At 48.6% G+C, this 19,349-nt stretch overlaps 2 protein-coding genes across 8 annotated transcripts; both read right to left on the bottom strand.

The window, feature by feature from the left end:
- Positions 1–5,353: 5,353 nt before the first annotated feature.
- LOC125554481 (inactive protein RESTRICTED TEV MOVEMENT 2-like) lies at positions 5,354–6,755 on the bottom strand. 4 transcript variants are annotated; one of them, XM_048718035.1, is made up of 4 exons: positions 6,510–6,755; positions 6,208–6,328; positions 5,553–6,111; positions 5,354–5,515 (listed from the first exon to the last, which is right to left on the bottom strand). In XM_048718035.1, exons 1-3 carry the CDS (start codon positions 6,603–6,605, stop codon positions 5,573–5,575), a joined length of 756 nt encoding a protein of 251 aa, XP_048573992.1. In that variant the 5' UTR covers positions 6,606–6,755; the 3' UTR covers positions 5,354–5,515; positions 5,553–5,572. The 4 variants fall into 4 exon arrangements, with proteins under 4 accessions (XP_048573992.1, XP_048573987.1, XP_048574001.1 ...); XM_048718030.1 differs by having other exon boundaries at positions 5,354–6,111; positions 6,510–6,752; XM_048718044.1 differs by having other exon boundaries at positions 5,354–6,111; positions 6,208–6,432; positions 6,510–6,720.
- Positions 6,756–6,872: 117 nt separating this feature from the next.
- LOC125554451 (soluble starch synthase 2-1, chloroplastic/amyloplastic-like) lies at positions 6,873–19,289 on the bottom strand. Of its 4 annotated transcripts, none has more exons than XM_048718016.1 (10): positions 18,935–19,289; positions 18,445–18,678; positions 17,195–17,473; positions 16,987–17,107; positions 12,450–12,514; positions 9,609–9,686; positions 9,412–9,531; positions 9,231–9,275; positions 8,865–9,038; positions 6,873–8,323 (listed from the first exon to the last, which is right to left on the bottom strand). In XM_048718016.1, the coding sequence occupies exons 1-10, from the start codon at positions 19,115–19,117 to the stop codon at positions 7,367–7,369; spliced, it is 2,256 nt and encodes a 751-aa protein (XP_048573973.1). In that variant the 5' UTR covers positions 19,118–19,289; the 3' UTR covers positions 6,873–7,366. The 4 variants fall into 4 exon arrangements, with proteins under 4 accessions (XP_048573973.1, XP_048573976.1, XP_048573981.1 ...); XM_048718019.1 differs by having other exon boundaries at positions 9,421–9,531; positions 17,195–17,464; positions 18,935–19,287; XM_048718024.1 differs by adding an exon at positions 18,789–18,846 and having other exon boundaries at positions 9,421–9,531; positions 16,987–17,464; positions 18,935–19,069.
- Positions 19,290–19,349: the final 60 nt, after the last annotated feature.

Below are 19,349 nucleotides of genomic sequence, written 5' to 3' on the forward strand. Positions count from 1 at the left end.
TCTCCCCCTCTCTTGTGGAGAACTATTCGATGTAATATTCTTTTTGCGGTGTGTTTGTTGAGACCGATGAATTGTGGGTTTATGATCAAGTCTATCTATGAATAATATTTGAATCTTCTCTGAATTTTTTATGTATGATTGGTTATCTTTGCAAGTCTCTTCGAATTATCAGTTTGGTTTGGCCTACTAGATTGATCTTTCTTGCAATGGGAGAAGTGCTTAGCTTTGGGTTCAATCTTGGGGTGTCCTTTCCCGGTGACAGTAAGGGCAGCAAGGCACGTATTGTATTGTTGCCATCGAGGATAACAAGATGGGGTTTTCTTCATATTGCATGAGTCTATCCCTCTACATCATGTCATCTTGCTTAAGGCGTTACTCTGTTTTTAACTTAATACTCTAGATGCATGCTGGATAGCGGTCGATGAGTGGAGTAATAGTAGTAGATGCAGGCAAGAGTCGGTCTACTTGTCTCGGACATGATGCCTATATACATGATCATACCTAGATATTCTCATAACTATGCTCAATTCTGTCAATTGCTCAATAGTAATTTGTTCACCCACCGTAGAATACTTATGCTCTCGAGAGAAGCCACTAGTGAAACCTATGGCCCCCGGGTCTTATTTTTATCATATTGATCTCCTAATACTTAGTTATTTCCTTTGCTATTTACTTTGCCTTTATTTTACTTTGCATCTTTTATCATAAAAATACCAAAAATATTATCTTATCATATCTATCAGATCTCACTCCCGTAAGTGGCCTTATAGGGATTGACAACCCCTATTTGCGTTGGTTGCGAGGATTTATTTGTTTTGTGCGGGTGCGAGGGACTCGCGCGTAGCCTCCTACTAGATTGATACCTTGGTTCTCAAAAACTGAGGGAAATACTTACGCTACTTTGCTGCATCATCCCTTCCTCTTCGGGGAAAACCAACGTAGTGCTCAAGAGGTAGCAAACACTATTCCAATTCATCCTCGATGAATCAGACCTGACTCAACTCTAAGCAGTAGCAGGCACGACGACAAGCATGAATGAGTAGGCACATCAGGGCTCAAACAACTCCTACTCATGCTAGTGGGTTTCATCCATTTACTGTGGCAATGACAGGTCATGCAGAGGAAAAGGGGTTCAACTACCGCAGCATGTAAGAGTTGAATCGTTGTTGTCCTAATGCAGTAAAAGAGAGCAGGAGCGAGAAAGTGGGATTGTATCGGAATGAACAAGGGGGTTTTGCTTGCCTGGCACTTCTGAAGATAGTAATAGCTCTTCATCGGTGTCATCTCTCATCGTCGGGACGTCGTCTACTCAGAGGGGACAATTACCGGCAAACAAGGAAGAACACAATCAATGCAATGCTCAATATGATGCATGTTCAAGACATGGAAAAATGAGTGTGTTGGGCTAATGCAACTACAACCAGCTGGGTTTGAGTCATTTTGAACCAAAGGTTCAATCCCAAACTCAACTTATGAATTTAAATAGTGCCTTATCATGTTTTGCACCAAACAGCAAGGTTAAGTTGCTTAAACAAGCATGAAACCACTACATATGGAAAGATTGGATTTTTCTAATCATTTTTCATATATAAATTATCTCATTTGGAGTTACGGTTGATTTTATATGATTTTTAGAAGTTTATAACATTTTCTGAAATAAATAAACCATTTAAGATTTATTTAAATTTCAGAAAAAAATTACTACGTCAGCATGACATCACTATGATGTCAGCGGTCAATAGGGCTGGTCCAGGTCAAACCTGACGTGTGGGATCCACACGTCAGTGACTAACTAACTAATCTAAGTTAATTAGTGTTAAACTACTACTAACTAAAAATGTCAGTGGAGTTAATTAAACTTAATTAAAAACTAAACTAGGATTAGCTGGGGCCGGGGCCCACTTGTCAGCGACCCAGGGGAGGTCAAACCCCTGGTCAAACCGGGGCTAACCACCGGCGTTTAGACGTCAGCTACGACCGAACACAGCGGTGTGGCGCGGATTTCGCGCTCCAACAACCAAATGGGCGGCGGAGGCCATCTACGTGAAGCTGGGGATGAGCCGCATCCAGTGGTGGTTGGACTCGGCGACGACGTTGGCGGCTCCCGGAGCTTGGGTGAGCTCGGAGTCGTCGCTACGACGAGCTTGGAGGCGCGGGGTTAGCACCTACGTGCTCTACGCGGTGCGGCGAGCAAGATGGACATGACGGCCAGGCCGTTGCATGGCCGAAGTCACGTCGGCGGCGGGCACAGGCGGCGACTCGTGCGGGTGAACTCGGTGCGGTGCGTACAGTGCACGAGGAAGAGAACGAAGAGGGGGAGGACGGGCAGCAGCTCACAGTGATCGTCGTGGAGTGGATGGCGAGCTCGGGGAGGGGCTGAGGCACTCGGGGCGTCGAGAGGGATCTCCGGCGACGGCGATCGGGGATGAGCTCGGTGAGGCATCTCCGGGGCGTGCGAGCGCTCGGGGCTTGGTCGAGGCGAAGTGGCAGACGACGGCGGAGATCGTGGGCAGCACGGGGAGGCGAGGGGAGCACGGTGGACGCGGCTATTGCGGCAGTGAGCTCGCGGCTGCGTCGGCCATGGCGGGGAGAGGAGAGGGAGAGAGCCAGGGGGAAGTGAGGTGTACAGGCGGTCGAGGCGATACCGAGGAGAAGACGCGAGGCGTCGCGCTGGCCAGGCGACACAGGCAGGCAGCCTGGTGGCATGGCGCACGCACGCGTGCCGTGCGTTGTCCCTCCTCTGCCTACTGGCGGAGGTAGGCGATGACTGGCACGGGCCAGCATAGTGCTGGGCCGGCCAGTGGGCTGCCAGGTGGGCTACGCCAGGTAAGTGGGCTGGGTCCTTTTTCCTCTCCCTTTCTTTTAATTTATGTTTTCTTTTATTCTGTAACTTTAGGGCTTTATTAAAAATACCAAAACAATCTCAAAAATCATGAAACTGCTCAAGGCTACTGTTTGGAATATTTCCAACAGTAAAAAATTTAGTTCATGAATATTTGGACATTTAAAATATTATATAGCATTTAAATGCCCAAATGCAAATAGCATATGATTTAATTCAGTGACCCAATGTTGTCCTAGAAAAATGTGAACCATTTTTGTCAGAGGTTCTAGACCATGGCAAAGATGATGAACATTTTTGAAGGACATTTCAGGTTCATTGAAAAAGTATTTTAGTAACCCTAGTTGGATTAAGTGGGTGCTGGGGGTTCTGTCGTCCCCATTTCAAGTTTCTGAGGGAAAGTAAACATGATGCATGGAGATTATGCAATGACAGGCAAGACTAAGCTAGGGCTGTGACAACTCACCCCCACTAAACAAGAATCTCGTCTTGAGATTCAAGCATAGGGTAAGATGAAGGGGGAACGGAGAGGTGGAGGACGGGCGGCAGCTCACAGGGATCGTCGTGGAGTGAATGGCGAGCTCGGGGAGGGGCTGAGGCACTCGGGGCGTCGAGAGGGATCTCCGACGATGGCGGTCGGGGATGAGCTCGGTGAGGCATCTCCGGGGCGTGCGAGCGCTCGGGGCTCGGTCGAGGCGAAGTGGCAGGCGACGGCGGAGATCGTGGGCAGCACGGGGAGACGAGGGGAGCACGGTGGGCGCGGCTATTGCGGCAGCGAGCTCGCGGCTGCGTCGGCCATGGCGGGGAGAGGCGAGGGAGAGAGCCAGGAGGGAAGTGAGGCGTCCAGGCGACGCCGAGGAGAAGACGTGAGGCGTCGTGCTGGCCAGGCGACGCAGGCAGGCAGCCTGGTGGCGTGGCGCCCGCGCACGCCGTGCGTTGTCCCTCCTCTGCCTACTGGCAGAGGTAGGCGATGACTGGCACGGGCCAGCACAGTGCTGGGCCGGCCAATGGGCTGCCAGGTGGGCTGCGCCAGGTAAGTGGGCTAGGTCCTTTCTCTCTCTCCCTTTCTTTTAATTTCTGTTTTCTTTTATTCTGTAACTTTAGGGCTTTATTAAAAATACCAAAACAATCTTAAAATTTATGAAACTGCTTAAGGCTATTGTTTGAAATATTTTCAACAGTAAACATTTTAGTTCATGAATATTTGAATATTTAAAATATTATATAGCATTTAAATGCCCAAATGTAAATAGTATATGATTTAATTCAGTGACCCAATGTTGTCCTTGAAAAATATGAACTATTTTTGTCGGAGGTTCTAGACCAAAGCAAAGATGATGAACATTTTTGAAAGGCATTTCAAGTTCATTGAAAAAGTATTTTAGTAACTCTAGTTGGATTAAGTGGATGCTGGGAGTTCTCTCATCTCTATTTTAACTTTTTGAGGGAAAGTAAACATGATGCATGGAGATTATGCAATGACAGGCAAGACTAAGCTAGGGCTGTGACACCCATGCACAGTGGCTACATCACCACGTTCCAGATCACCGTAGCGTGGTTGCTCCCCTGCGCCGTGACGATGGCGCTCGACGCGTCGGCGGCCGTCGGTCACAAGCACGAAAACTCGTCGTCGCCGCGGGCGTCGAGCGTGGGCGGCCAGGCGGCGGCCGTGTCGTCGTCGGCAGGATCCTTCCCATCCGCGTCCTCATCGACCTCCTCGCTCGGCGACGGGGTCGGGTTGCAGACGGTGCCTCTTCAGCGCAGCTGGTCTGCCTCGCCCAAGTGCTTCGGCGCGCTCGGCGGCAAGAAGAAGAAGGAGGCCGTGCCGAAGGGCGACGTGGTTCCGGCATCGCCGTCCACCGAGAACCGGAAGGGGCACCGACAGCGAAAGAACCGGCGGTCGCCGCCAGCCGGCGATGCATCCGTGTCGGGCTCCTCCAGCCCCGCTTCCTCAACTGCCTCCTCCTCTGTCGGGGATCGGCTCGGGTTCAGAACGTCTCATCAGCCGCAAGCTGCCGCGGGGCTCCAATACCAGCAATGCCCGCGCGCGCTCGCCGGGGAGCAGGAGGAGACGAAGGGCGGCGGTGTAGGCAGCTACCTGCGCGAGATCTCGAGGCGGCTGAGGCGGGGCGGCACGGAGAAACCGCCGCCGCCGACGGCGGGGATAGCCTGCACCGGCGGAGGGCGGAAGCGCGGGAACGCCATCGCGTCACAAGAAGAAATGCGGGCTTTCGTTACTGCGAGTGCCAGAATCATCGAAAGAAATGGGCCGCCCGTGTTGCCATTAGGTTTATTCTGACAGATAAATTGTTCAGGTGTTTGCTTATGAACTCTACTTTGAAGTTTGAACCTCAAAGCAGAATTATGATATAGTGATTTGGGATGGTGTAAATTTGTAAGTAGCCAACAAGGAGGAATGCTTCTGATTCTTATTTATACAAGAGCAGAGGATTTGTTGTAGGCGTGCTTATATATAGAGAGAGAGAATGAAATAAAAGTTGTACATGTTGGTACCAGATTAACGAAGCCGTCATGATTCATGAATCTTAAGCAGCTGTAGTTCAGGTTTAGGATACAATTGAGTCAACCCGAGCATCGCTTTTAGCACTATCGCACTTGCACATGTTTTGGCGGCAAATCGTTTAGGCTCATCGCTCATCTGACGTCGAGTAGTTTTTTTTTTTTTGAGAGAGAGAATGACGTCGAGTAGTTAACACCTCTTGCCTCAGCTCATGGGCCGAAGCTGTACCTGACGTAGATGCCAAGGCTAAACAGGACGAGCACCGCGCCAACCACGCTGGTCACAAGCTTTCTCCGTTCAGGGAGGTAGCTGTATCCGCGGCCTGACGCCGGCGCCGGTGCCTCCACTCCTTGGACGCCGTCGGCAGGGGTACCTTGTCCTTGATCAAGGCGGCCACTATCTTTCACCGCGTCGGCCCCGCGCTCCTCCACCGGCTGTTTCTGCACGTTCTCATCTTCCTTGTCTCCTGCTCGAACGCCGGAAGCATCGGCCTTGGCCGCCGGGGGCACCTGCTTGCCGGAGACGTCGCCGACCGCGGCCGCAGGCCCCGTCCTTAGCCCGGGCATGGTGACCCGCACGACGCCGCCCTCGAACCTCGCGTGGATGCCCTTGAGGTCGCAGCCGTCGGGCACGCGGAACTCCAGCCGGAAGCGGCTCCAGCGGTTGCCCGCGACGGCGCGCTCGCCGCGCACGACCACTAGCCCGTGGCTGCGGACCAGCTGCACCCTGATGTGCTCCTTCTTGTACCCTGCAATCGGCACCTCGTAACTAAATCAACACAAGCTGATCCCGGCATATACAACTCATGCGATGGTACTAATATGTAGGGGGGTGCGGTGCGTGCCTGCGGCGGTGAGATCGACGGAGAGGGTGTGGGTCGCCGGCTCGGTGACCATGTTGTGCGGCGGCACGAAGTCCTCGTACGCGCGGCCGGGGGCGGCAGCGGGGGCGGCCATCACTGATTCCTGTTGAATAACGTGTTGGGTCGCTGAGGAATGTAGCTGGCGAGTATGCACTGCTTGGTTGCAGAGGCTACGTGCCTATACATTTATATGGTTGGACACTTGAGCTGGCGTGTCCTAGAGGCGGGGGAGTTAGAAACCCTTTCCCTTCACAGTAGAGAAGGAACTTGTCAGGTGGTGATACCTTGTATCCTGTTCTGGACCACTTCTTCTCCCGCATCGCATCTCCCATGGGCTTGCCAACACGCACGATCGCTGCATGTGACGATTGGACGGACATCCCTCAACTGAAGCATGCATGTCCCGGGACGCAAGCCACCGGCTGACCCTGACCCTGACCAACATTACAGACTCAAGCATGGTATAAAGCAGCATCACAAAACCCAGACCACCGGGAAGGGTGAATAAACGAAAAACTAAAATAGTACTCCCTCCGCCCAAAAAATAAGTGACTCAACTTTGTAATAGTTTTAGTAGAAAATTAGTACAAAGTTGAGTCACTTATTGTGGGACGGAGGGAGTACGTACTAATTACATGGAACGCTCAAAACCAGGTAACCTCATGCTACAACTGTCTATCTACATGACTTTGCTCTAAGAAATGACCAACCCAACAGCAAACTCCTAGACGGGATGTACAACCCAGCTAATCAATCAAATAAACCAAGCAATGATTCCCGAGCTAGCTGGTAGGTACTCTACTGAGCTAAATAAAGCATCTAACTGAGCTCATCCTGTGGAAACAGAGGCTGCTTCAGAAATGCATCCTTCAAAAGGGAGGATGTTTGCCGCTGTCCGCTGAATCTTCTATGTGCCGCTTAAACCTCCTCCAAAGAAGCACCTCTTCAGCAGCTTTCGCCTAGGAAGTAGGCTAACAGTTGCATTGTTGCCCCTAAAAAGAACAGTTGCTCTGACAGGAAAGATTTCGTCTTCCAGTTTCAACCAACATGCTCAACTTGAGACACTGGGCAAACACACAACAAGAGTGTCTTCCAGTCTGTGAATGACAACCATCAGTAGGCTCGTGGATCCACTCCCCAGTCACCACTGATACTTGGCAGCAACAAGAACCTCCTCATAGCGTTTAGCAGCAGTGTCCCAGCTTAGGTCCTGCATCATCCCTCTCCTCCGGAGTCCCTCCCAGCTAGACTTGTAGTTCCTGTACGTGTTCAGGCAGTGCCCCAGCGCATCGATCATCCTGTTTGCTTCCGCATTTTCAAAAGTCCAACCAAGCCCAGCCTCCTCATATGGATTGTAGTGCTGGACGGTGTCTCGAAGGCCACCCACCGCATGCACCACCGGCACGGTCCCATACATCATTGCATAGAGCTGGTTCAACCCGCAAGGCTCGAACCTTGACGGCATCAACAGTATATCAGTTCCTGCGGTCATACGATGAGCCAACCTGACAGAGAAACCAACCCAACCCCTAACACGGTCGTAGTGCTGGCTTTCAAGCCTCCTCAGTGTGTCTTCAAGGTCTTGCCTCCCGGTACCCAGCAGTATTACCTGTACATCTTGACCAGCTATCCATGGCATTGCTTCTGCTATCAGGTCTACGCCTTTTTGATTGTCTAGCCGTCCGATGAAAGCAATCACAGGAACATCCCCACGAACCGGGAGACCAAGCTCTTTCTGCAATGCCGCTTTACACTGTGCTTTACCTGTTTCAACAGTTACCAGAGAATAGTTGCTGTATCCATCTGATTTCAGGTGGACATCACACCTAGGATTCCAATCAGTGGTATCGATACCATTTACAATGCCTTGGAATTTCCAATCACTTTCATTAATGATCCCATGAAGGCCCCAACCACCTTCAGGCGTTTTGAGCTCCCATGCATAACCATGGCTAACAGTAAGTAAACGGTCCGCAGCTTTAATTCCAGCAGCAAATATGTTTAGATGATCACCTCCAAATGGGTCGTGATGTTTGAAAAGGTCCAAGTAGTTACTGGGCAAATCCAGGTAACTGAAATCGTCCAAGGGGCCACGGCCCTGGAACAGAAATTAAAGTTAACTCATCTTGATGGATCATATGTTTGATAGAGAACAATTGTTACACCAAAGCAACAAACAGACTAGGATTACAAATTTACACTATAGAACTACCCAAGGCTGGAAAGTGGAAACAGAAGAAATTATAATGACAACATAAGGTAACTGATACTGTTGTTGTCATCTGTAACTGTGACTGTAAGGAACTACTTTTATGAAGACAATGTACACTAACTGATATGTTGTGCTCTCCAGTAAAAGACGTCTTTTCTGGATCCTTGTGAGGATAGGATGTATTACATGTTTTGCTATATGAGTGACTATTTTTTAAATTTCTCCATTATTGAATAACTATGTATATATTGTTTGTGAATTGGCAAAATTAAAGCTCGTAACAGCATTCCAGAAACCATGTCCATCTTGATGACATCCACGGAATGCTCATTTCCATGTAAAATCCACGGAATACATAGCAAAAGTGTGGGACAAATACTAAAATACATATCAGATAAAAGGTGAGATTAAGGGGAAGAAACGTTACCTGATGTGCTATATTGTGTATCACAAGGACAGAGCGGGCATATATCATGAAACCATTGTCACGATAATAAGCCTTCAAATAAACAGGCAGTAATGCAGTGTGCCAGTCATTTGCTATGAATACAAGATTTCCATCGCCGTAGCAAAAACCACCACATGGAACACACCATGGAGCCTAGATCAAGGTCATTACGTTTTCTATTAGCATATTGAGGAAGAAAGATGCCAATCATAGAAAAAGCAGAGCAAAACAATGTTAATGTACATGTTAAGTGTTTGTGTACTTATTTCCATGAAATAAATGTACATGTTCTTATGGATTGTCCGTGCCTGGAGAGAGAAATGGCTTAGCCGCAAGAGAATTTACCTCTACAGCTGCTTTGCACAATAAGATCATTCGTTTCAAGATATCCTGCAGAAAAAAATTGACCTACTCGTCTCAATAATAAGCAACCCCAAAAGGCAAAGAGAAGACAACTGGCTGCTACAACATAAATATCATCTCAGCTTTTGCAAATATGCAATTTAGTATATAAGCAGAATATTACATTACTTACTGTTCGGTCTCCACCATAAATTTCACTCTCAACATTGTGGAAGATAGGATTGTGGATAAACACAAAATCCACGCCATCTATGTATGCATGATGATATTTTACCTCCATATCCTGTACAAAGAACGTGTTTTCAAAAGGAATTATTACTATCACAAGATAAAGCTATTACGAACAAGAGGGGAAAGCACCTGCCCTGCGACCTGGTACCTCTTTGGTTCTCCTATTTGGCGAGGTTCTTCATAGTTCCCATACATTGGTACTATCGCCTGTAAATGTATACATGTAAACAAGTTACCAAAGGTGCAACTGAAAGGTAGTCTATTTAGCATTCAAGTACTTCCACCCCGCGATCAAGCGGCTCAGCCGCCGAATGTGACTTGCGAGACGGTACCAGCCCGTAGCAGGGCCTTTCCCCACATCCTTTGGTCACCGTATCCTGGCTGTGTCGTGTCACTATGGTCCTCTCCTGCGTCTCCTTGGTGGGTGGTCGACTGTGCCAGCGGGGCTGCCCGGCGGAGCATCCAGCGAGGATCAACAGGTGGCCCAGATCTGTGTGGCCGCTGCTCCATCAGATCTGGCCGGCGTCTTGCCCCCATGCTGCCGGGCACCTCTTCGGCCTGACAGCCGCAGGCAGCTAGCTGGAGGCGGCAGGCAGCAGCAGGCCAGTTGGTGGTGCTGCAGGTGACTCCCCTCCCCTTAGACGTGATTGTGTGCTAATCCCTTGTCTACGACGGTGGACAACTTCAGCAAGCTGCTTCCCTGTCTCTGCCCTGACCCGCTCACCTGCTCCCTCCCCGATGGACATGGTGGCGTTGGTGGTCTTTTGTGGTCAGCGATCAAGAGCCAGGGTGAAATCCTTGCCCAGCCACAACCATTGTTGATGATGGCTAGCGAAACTGAGCGGCGACGGCGGCGCCACAGCGTCGTTCTCCTTGGAGGCGCCGTTGTGGTAGCCCATGGAGCCCTCCAATGTGGCGGCATGAGACAAGAGCCCTCTTGTAACAAGGATGCATCTTCTTTTCTCGAAGCTCATCTCCTAAGAACCTTCTGGTTAAGCGTGCTTGGCTGAGAGCAATATGGGGATGGATGACCGACTTGGAAGTTTCCCGGGGCGCGCACGAGTGAGGAAAAAATGTGCCGGCAAGACTCGTGTTGGTCCGTGGGGCTAATCCTGAGCCTAATGATAGCCGGGAGTAATGACTACCAGCCAAAGGGTGGTGTTACAAAATGGTATCAGAGACGACCATCATGGTTACACAAGCATGTGTGGGTTAGGGGTGCGAGCATGTGGCGCATGGCACGTGTGGGCCCCTCAAGGCGCACGACATGGCACAGTACCGGCACCGAACGCATGAGCGTGTTGGTGCAGAGCAACCCATGGACATCACCATGGACCCTACACAAACACCCCAAGTGCCAAGTGGACCGATGACTAGAGCACGCGCACGTGCCATTGAAACCGAGGTGAACTCTCGCTCCTCTTTGAACTACCTTTACATTCATATGAGACATGGCTACTACCTCAACCGGAGACCCTATGTACCAAGGACGCGACCATGGAGAAGCAAGGGAACAAGGCCAAGCCATGGCGGAAGAGGAGCAAAAAAAAAAGAAGAGAATGCTGCCCCTGCTTTGCAGCCGGACGACCGGACTGCTACCCCGATGTCCGGGCTAAGCCCGGACGAAAGGATCACCTGGATAGCCGTCCAGCCTCAGCCCGGACGACTGGCTTGGCATCAGAAGCCTCGGCCGTCAACTCGGACGTCTGCCTTGCTATCCGGACATCCGGCACCTGGAGCGTGCCCTTCACCCAGCCAGCCCGACCTCGCACCTGCTTCAGCACCCGGATGTCCGGCTTGCACCCCAGACAGTCCGGCCTGAGCCCGGACATCCGGCCCCTGCCTGCGTGCAGCCCGACCCAAGAGGCCTTGTATCCATCTCATGTCCAATGAAATGGTTTCCACGCATGTCCAAGAAAAAGAGTATTAACGTACTTCAAATGTAATTGACAGGACAGTAGTTTATAAGGAGATCGAGACGCTCAGAAAATGTAAAATTAGGTGGTGTTTGGTTGAAAGGTCTTTATTTCGTACCATGCTTGCTTACTGTGAAGGGGATACATGACCAATTGTTTGGTTATGTTACCCCATAACCACAATAAATGTATTAGGAATAAACCCCAGGTCACACAAAGAGGGATGTATTCCAATTACATTACCCTATTTGAGTTAATTCCTTACCTGCTACCCACTGTTGATTTACATGATCTCTTTTCAGTGCAACTGAAACAGCCACTCTGTACTGGCTCAGCATTTAGGTCATCTAAGCTGCAGTACATTTTGACATATGCCAACAAGTTGTGTTGTGCAGCTTGCTAGTGCTTCAAGCTAATCCATGCCTCAGTGGGGAAGGGTATAGTGTACAAGTGATGCTAGATGTACCATAATTATCTGAATACATCATTCTTTTTGTTAAGAGTTAATTCCATTTTTTACGCCTAAGTTTGATATTTTTGACAGAATTTACCCCATTTAAGATGCGGTGAACTATATTATATATATCATCTTCGTGGCGCGCCATATAAACAATGATATGTATGTCCGACTTGTGAAAGCGCTAGAAGATTTAGAAGGGTAAAAACTGGCAGGAGTTTGGTTAAATGGAATACTTTCTCTTAAATGGGGTAAAATCTGTCACAAACCTGCAACTTAGGGGTAAAATATGGAATTTACTCTTATGTTAATGGCTCATTTTACATTGAAGACCAAATCAAATGATTGCCACAATTGATTATACTCATGAAATATTTATTCATTCAAATTTTACTAGGCACAAACATCATGATACCTAGGTCATTTGGCGACATAATTTTTGAATTTTAGGTCATCTACTGGATTAATATGCTACTTCATGAACATTAAGCAGCATCTGCTTATCTTCCATGTTGACTTGCGGCATTTACCAACTGTCAGCAGCTTAGTTGAGTCTCTATTTACAATATCATCATAAGACGGCTTCTAGAAACATACCATGACACGATGACCTCTCTTTGACAAAGCCTTAGGCAAAGCTCCGGCAACATCCCCAAGTCCACCTGCAGGAGATTAAAAACATGGTTACAGCTTGTTAGAGTTGTGTCGAATATTGTGTATAAGGTAGGTTACAGTTGGACTTGTAGTTGTATTGTGTTTAGATAGGATATGGTGTCGTGTCCAAGTAGGACACTTGTATCCTAGGCCTCTCATATATAGTGAGGGTAGACACATGATGTAACCTATGCCAACATAATAGCACAGGTACGCAGGGGGAGCCGGCGGCGTGTGCCGGCGCCCGGGTGGCCGGTGTGCGGTATTGTGACGGTGTCACGGGGAGGAGCGCCCGTAGTCAGGCCCCGGGGATATAGCCATATCGGTGAACCTCGTTAACAAATCTCGGTGTCGTGCTCGTCTGGTTGCTTGGTCCTCGGATGATCGACGGTGTGCCTCGGATTTATTCTAACAAGTGAGCAAGGTTCAAGGAGGTCGCGGATCATTGATCTAGAGGATGGATCGTCGTCAAGTTTCGGTACAAAGACGATGTGCGGAAGATGTTCCACGGTGGTCGTTGGGTGCGCTATCGACGAGATCAGGATAAGCATCAGGCAGCATTGGTGAGTTGCATCAGCGGGCGGCTAGATCGGTTCAGTCGATTGAAGCGGTGGCGGCATGTTCGAGAGGACTCGGCGAGATCGGTTCGATCGAATCGGTCGGCGCGTGGTACACGCGGATCAGCTGTGCAGTGGCAGGAATCCCGTGGCGACGAGTGGCATCGGCAAGTTGCCAGGCGGGGCTGGCTTGTGCAAGGCACGCTAAGGCCCAGGAGGGGCCTGCAGGCGTGTGGCTAAGGCGGCCCAAGGTGGCTGGTGTGGCTGCGCAGGATGCAAGGCGAGCGACGGAATAGGCCACGGCGCACGCGGCTGGGACGGCTGGTGAGGCCGGCGTGTGTGGCATGCGTGCAGGAAGCTGTGGACGAGTGCATGCAGGAAGCTGCAGAATGTGCAAAGCCAAGGATACCGTGAGATTTGTTTGAGAAAAAAAAAAGTGCAGTTCTTGTGCGTGCATGGAGGAGCTATTAGTGGACCAAGACAAGAGAAGGAATTGTGTGGAGGGATCACTTGGTCAGGTTTGCATGGAAATTTCTCTTGTGGGTCATGTTTGCTAAGAGTGCTTGGTGCGTGTACGTTAAGGACGACAGCACACGCATAAGGCTTGGAGGAGCCTGGAGTGCGCCGTGGCAGGATCATGCAAACACAGGGCGTCAAGCAATGCGTAGAGATGTGCGGACGGACACGATGCAGGGTGGAGCATGGTTGCAGTCGGACAAGTTCGGCTGGGTCAGACTAGATAGTCTGACGGATCGACTTGGATGTTGGTTGGTACAGAAGACGGTGGTGGAATCGGCGACGATGCCATAAGAGCGTGATGCTGATGGTGACCGACTTCTGGGCGTGGAAACACGTGGTGCACATGCCCGAGGCTTGTGTGGTTTCGACAAGACTATGGCGCGGGGTTGATTCAAGACGGTGCACATGAGAGCTTGAAGTCGACGGGGCACGAGGGTGGACCGATCATCTACCATGGAGTCATGTTGAAGGTGGAGCTGGATTGAGGGGCTACGGTGTAAGGAACCAAAGAATCGAAGCCTATTCAGTGGGGAAAAGCGAGTGACACGCAGTTCGGACTGGAACCCGGTGGTCTGATGGAAGCGTGAAACGCGTCATCGGTCGGTGATGATCGATGGTACTCTGCAGTGGGGGTTGAGTGGTGTGGTTTCGCGACCCTTGAGAGTCGACCGGGACAGCGGAGGCTCGACGCGGTAATAGCGGCGAGGCGTGCGGTATGCACGGGGCATGGAGACGGGCCAGGGCTCTGATGGTCATACATGTGGTGAGACAACTGCGAATTTGACTCGGGATGACTATAAGCAACGGTGAAATTCCTTCAAGTTTCAGACAGGCGGTCAAGAAAGGAGCGGTGATGTTGAGTTCAGGTAACTCTTACGTGTGACACCCAATATGTGAGTTGTTCACTTTCACGCAGGTCAGTGATCAGTGTGTGATGGCGTTGGACGGATACTTTGGAAGTTGGGAGCACAGACTAGAGTAAAGAGGAACTTAATTTTGCTCGAGCATTGGCTGTGGTCAAGAAAAGAAGGGACTACAAGTTGCAGGTGGAGTCATATGGAGTCTTTGGAGTAGCAGCGGTGCTCATGGGATAAGCTCAAGTCCAATGTACATGGAAGTTTGATGCATTGACGAACTCAAGGTGGTGGAGAATATTCGCCAAGGTGGAGTTTGTTAGAGTTGTGTCGAATATTGTGTATAAGGTAGGTTACAGTTGGACTTGTAGTTGTATTGTGTTTAGATAGGATATGGTGTCGTGTCCAAGTAGGACACTTGTATCCTAGGCCTCTCATATATAGTGAGGGTAGACACACGATGTAACCTATGCCAACATAATAGCACAGGTACGCAGGGGGAGCCGGCGGCGTGTGCCGGCGCCCGGGTGGCCGGTGTGCGGTATTGTGACGGTGTCACGGGGAGGAGCGCCCGTAGTCAGGCCCCGGGGATATAGCCATATCGGTGAACCTCGTTAACAAATCTCGGTGTCGTGCTCGTCTGGTTGCTTGGTCCTCGGATGATCGACGGTATGCCTCGGATTTATTCTAACACAGCTCCCTTAGCAAGCCATTAGAAACGAAAATTAGCAGTGTCTTCAGGTTTGAAATCATGTGCAGCTATGCATACTTATTACTCCCTCCGTCTCATAATGTAAGATGTTACTACAACCAATACACTCATATATTGGTTGTAATAACATCTTATATTATGGGACGGAGGGAGTATATTATAGACTATAGAGCAATGAATTTGTGCTCACTCTTCTGATTACCAAACTGATTTTCAGCTTAATGATAACATCTGCACAGATTTCTTACGACCTCCAAAAATAGAAACAAAACAATGTGTACTAACAATTAGCAGAAGCTAACCCTTTTTTTCTTGCAAAGAAATCCCTTTAAGATATTCATGTTAAAACCTCATAAGCCTTTACAGAGTCGGTTTCAATGAAGTAGAGAAACATGGACAGCTATAGATTTCAACAAAAGGCATGGATGGACCATTTAACTTGTTAAATACTTCTGAATTTATCTTGTAGGAGAAGTAAACATGCATAGGAGCTCAAGAGATGAATCGGGAACTTATGGCTCAGGATGGGCGCCAAACTCAAGAATGAGGCACCACTTGGGAGTACGGTATCATTTGGTGAAGCTCCTTTAACTTTTTTTTGGAGGGGGTGGAAGGGGCTATCGAATAACTGAAAAAAATCCTCTTTAGATGGAAAACTGAAATGTAGTTCTACTTAAGTGCAAGCAACATGGGCCTGTGATGTTAATGGTTTAGGAGTTGATTTCAATCGGACATGTCGGATGCTTTTCTGAATATCCAATTCCAAGGTATAGCATGCATGCTCCTTTTACCAAGAGGAAAAGACTATCCAGATATAAGGATTTGCTGGGCATCCACGTAGATCACATCCAAACAAAATCCGTCGTGCCTTGCTTTCTGTGAACACCTACTCAATGACTGAGAAACTTTGTTTTTTTCGTGTCTGACTTGACTACGAGGACAGTGCAAGCCAATGCTCCGGGCGACAGCCTGACAAGAACAAATATCTAATTCGTCTAGTTATGAAGGAAAAAGTTTTGTAGAAACCGTGACTCTTCTAAACATTACGTGATGATAAATAAATTCATTCCTATGGTTAAATCCATGTCCTAATACTTGGTGTACTAAGCGAGGAGTACCTACAAGCTACTAGCGCAATTTTTTCTAAGATGACAGAGCCAGCCAGAAAGTAGCCAAGCTTGCTTCCAATTTTGTAGTTTAGAAGAGAAACTGTAGGGAAGGCCCTGACAAGAATAAAAGATTCTATAGTGATCCATTCGAATAGGTCTCAGGTGATGCTGCTCCGACGGCAAAACATTATCAAGACTACAGCAGCCATTAAATAGTGGCAATGAGTCGACGGCCCCTTTTCCGCTATGATGTGCTATTTAAAATAGTAGTAGGCCAGTAGCTAGTAGGTGTGGGGGTGTGCGCGTGTGTGTGTTCTTCTTGTTCCTTCAGGTATCACTGCAGTTGTCTTGATGAGCAATAGGATAACTTAGTATGCATGCACACATACCCTCCGTGTTTCTCCTATTCTTCCTCAATTATAGCTGTTACCAGTAACTACAGATGTGAACACACATATAACTTGAATAGGTAACACTCGTGGAAATATTAAGGTGAGAAACTAGAGCATAAAATACATATCCTCCAATATGTAAACCAGAACATTTTGCACCAAAAAGGAAATTATACACCCCTGAGAAATACTTAATTAGCACCGGGAATATAACCAAAAGGGGTATTATTTTCGGGCCACATTCTCCGGTTCTCCATCCTAGAGGTGCTAAGTTTGAATCTGGAATTTTACAAATAGAAAAGCTTGAAAAAACGAAGCTTTATTAAATCGTTCTTGCCTGTTTTCGACCAAGGAGCACATTCTGCAGCTACCAATATGATATTCATAACATCTACAGCGGCCGAAGAAGATGAATTGTCATTTATTTCCTCAGTAACTGAGTGTCCCTTTTCATAATCCTGCTCCATACCATTAACAGATTGTGGTTCATATACGTTAGTAGCAGCACTAGAGAAAGTTTTGTACAGATAGTGAACATAGCTGACCTTGCTATATGATCCATTAACATCAGTGTAGGAAAGTTTGTCTTCTAAACTTCCATAGTATTCATGCTGGACACTAATAGATTCTCCATGAGTTGAACGGATTTCGGATTTCTGTGAACGCCTGTCAAGGTACATCTGAAGATCATAGCCAATCTCTTCACCCTCTGAAACTGCATCCGAGCGTGAAAAGGGACTACCACTGAATGGCTCTTGCCCATTATGAATGGAGCTGGCCTCAATAACAGAGATGAGCTTCTTCTTTTCTGATATCTGAATAAGCTGGCAGTGTATTACAATTCAATCCATGATGGTTCCACAAATTATAAATTACACCATAGATGAATGAGCTCCACATAGTATGGTTTTAATTCAAGTAGATAAACAGTAACACATACATAATGTAATGTGAATTCCATATCATTCATGCAAACATAAATGTAAGAGCACTAATAATTCCAGAAATGGGCTAATGATGAGCATGGATAGTTAAAAAGTACACCGCAAGGTTATTCACAAAGATATTGTGCATTCCAATCTGTAACCAATATGTATTCAGACACATTTCCGATTCCAGCAAGAGTGTTAAATTGACACCTTACGCAGTAGATTCTGTGTGTCAGCCTTTCTTGTTTCCTTCTAAAGGTGGTGGTGCAAATTACTCACTGGTAACACAGACCCTGTTAGGCTGTTACCACCAGCTACCCCTGACAACCATGTTCCTCAGAACTGTAACCATTCCAGTTGTGCACAAACCGTTGCTTAGAATGCACATGCGGTTCAGTCTAGCGTTCAAAATTCAGGCTAAAAAGAGTTACTAGTTCAACTTCCGGGAGGCACGGCGGACGGCAAGGGTATGCCATTTTGACTTCACTTGGAGGTCTAGCATTTTTCAGTGTAATTGAGGAGCTTAATGGGTGATCCACGGACTAAAAGTAAGACATAGTTTAGGACGTTCATATCCGCATTTATCATTTTAACAAAAGTGCTCCCGTACATGTACCTAAAAGACATTTATATATGAAGGAAGGTCATGCGATGTGATAATGCTATGTCCTTAACAAAATCCACTAGGCAGTTTAGTCTCACTAATCGTTGTAGCCGTGCCATGAGCTGGATTAGAGCTTCAGACAGAAATGTTGGGTAACAATATTTTGAAAAAATGAATACTAACATTTTTTAAAGTGACCCACCAGATGAGAGCATGAAGAAGAAATGCATTTGATTCGAGAAACGAAACGTGCAAAGGATACCTGATCAAGTAGATCTCTGTGCATCGCCAGCACCTCTCTGCTCTTCCGGATGGTGGCGCGGAGGGCCTCATTGGAAACACGGACTCCGTCGTCGTCGTGGTCGGCATCCTCGCCAACTTGATTCACAGCGTCGTCATGTGCCCCAGCGGCGCATAAACACTTTCTCGACCCCCTTTTAGTCCAACCCCTGAGTACCGCCGGCCACCCATAGACACCATTGACGCAAAACCTCACCTACGAAGCACACAGCGCACAGAACAGGAAATCAGCAGTTCAGCACCTCCCGCAGGAAAATATCATGAGATATGAATGAAGTCCATAAAGGAAAAACTGCGATGAGGCACCGATCGCATCAATCTCGAACGCGGCGAACAGCTAGGGTTGACCCGAGTCGTGAATCGGCTGTCCAAGTAGACGGAGAGCAACAAGATGACTAAGAAGCTCTGATGACGCGTTCCAAGCGAATAGGAGGGGGAGAGGCGATGCTCACGGGTCGGGCGGCCGCTGGGATCGCTGGGCGGCGGCGGGGGACTCGAACAGACGGGCGCTGGAGTCGGCCGTGGCAGCGGAAGGAGGAGGAGGGGGAGGCCGCGGCGGTAAGACGGGGAGAAGCGCCGTGGCGAAGCAGAGCCGCGGGGGGCGGGGCGAAGAAAGAGGAGGAGGTGGCCGCCATTGGAAGACTCCTTCCACTGGAAGGCTCCCACTCACTGCCAGCGTGCTGCTGCTCGGTGCTGATCCGAACTTCCGGGTGTGAGGTGAGGGGGAAGACTGGAGAAGAAGGCGGTGGGGTCGGAGGTTTCTCTGGTTCACTGGCTACTCCTCGTGTTTGGACTCACTTTGGACTTTGGAGTTGGGTTTTGTTCAATTTGGGTCTTTCTCCTAGCATTTGCAGCTGCTGAGTCGCC

This window comes from Triticum urartu, chromosome 1 (assembly GCF_003073215.2).
Source record: "Triticum urartu cultivar G1812 chromosome 1, Tu2.1, whole genome shotgun sequence".
Classification (NCBI taxonomy): domain Eukaryota; kingdom Viridiplantae; phylum Streptophyta; class Magnoliopsida; order Poales; family Poaceae; genus Triticum; species Triticum urartu.

What these genes read in the sequence shown, in the direction of transcription:
- LOC125554451 (XM_048718010.1), bottom strand. Translation starts at nt 19,117, where the DNA reads ATGGCGGCCACCTCCTCCTCTTTCTTCGCCCCGCCCCCCGCGGCTCTG. An exon ending in TCCCAGCGGCCGCCCGACCC is followed by an intron (nt 18,679 to 18,934) that starts GTGAGCATCGCC and finishes TGTGCTTCGTAG; the next exon opens with GTGAGGTTTTGCGTCAATGG. An exon ending in AGAGAGGTCATCGTGTCATG is followed by an intron (nt 9,687 to 12,449) that starts GTATGTTTCTAG and finishes ATACATTTACAG; the next exon opens with GCGATAGTACCAATGTATGG.
- LOC125554481 (XM_048718035.1), bottom strand. Translation starts at nt 6,605, where the DNA reads ATGTCCGTCCAATCGTCACATGCAGCGATCGTGCGTGTTGGCAAGCCC. An exon ending in GGTCCAGAACAGGATACAAG is followed by an intron (nt 6,329 to 6,509) that starts GTATCACCACCT and finishes GTTATTCAACAG; the next exon opens with GAATCAGTGATGGCCGCCCC. An exon ending in CGTCGATCTCACCGCCGCAG is followed by an intron (nt 6,112 to 6,207) that starts GCACGCACCGCA and finishes TGCCGATTGCAG; the next exon opens with GGTACAAGAAGGAGCACATC.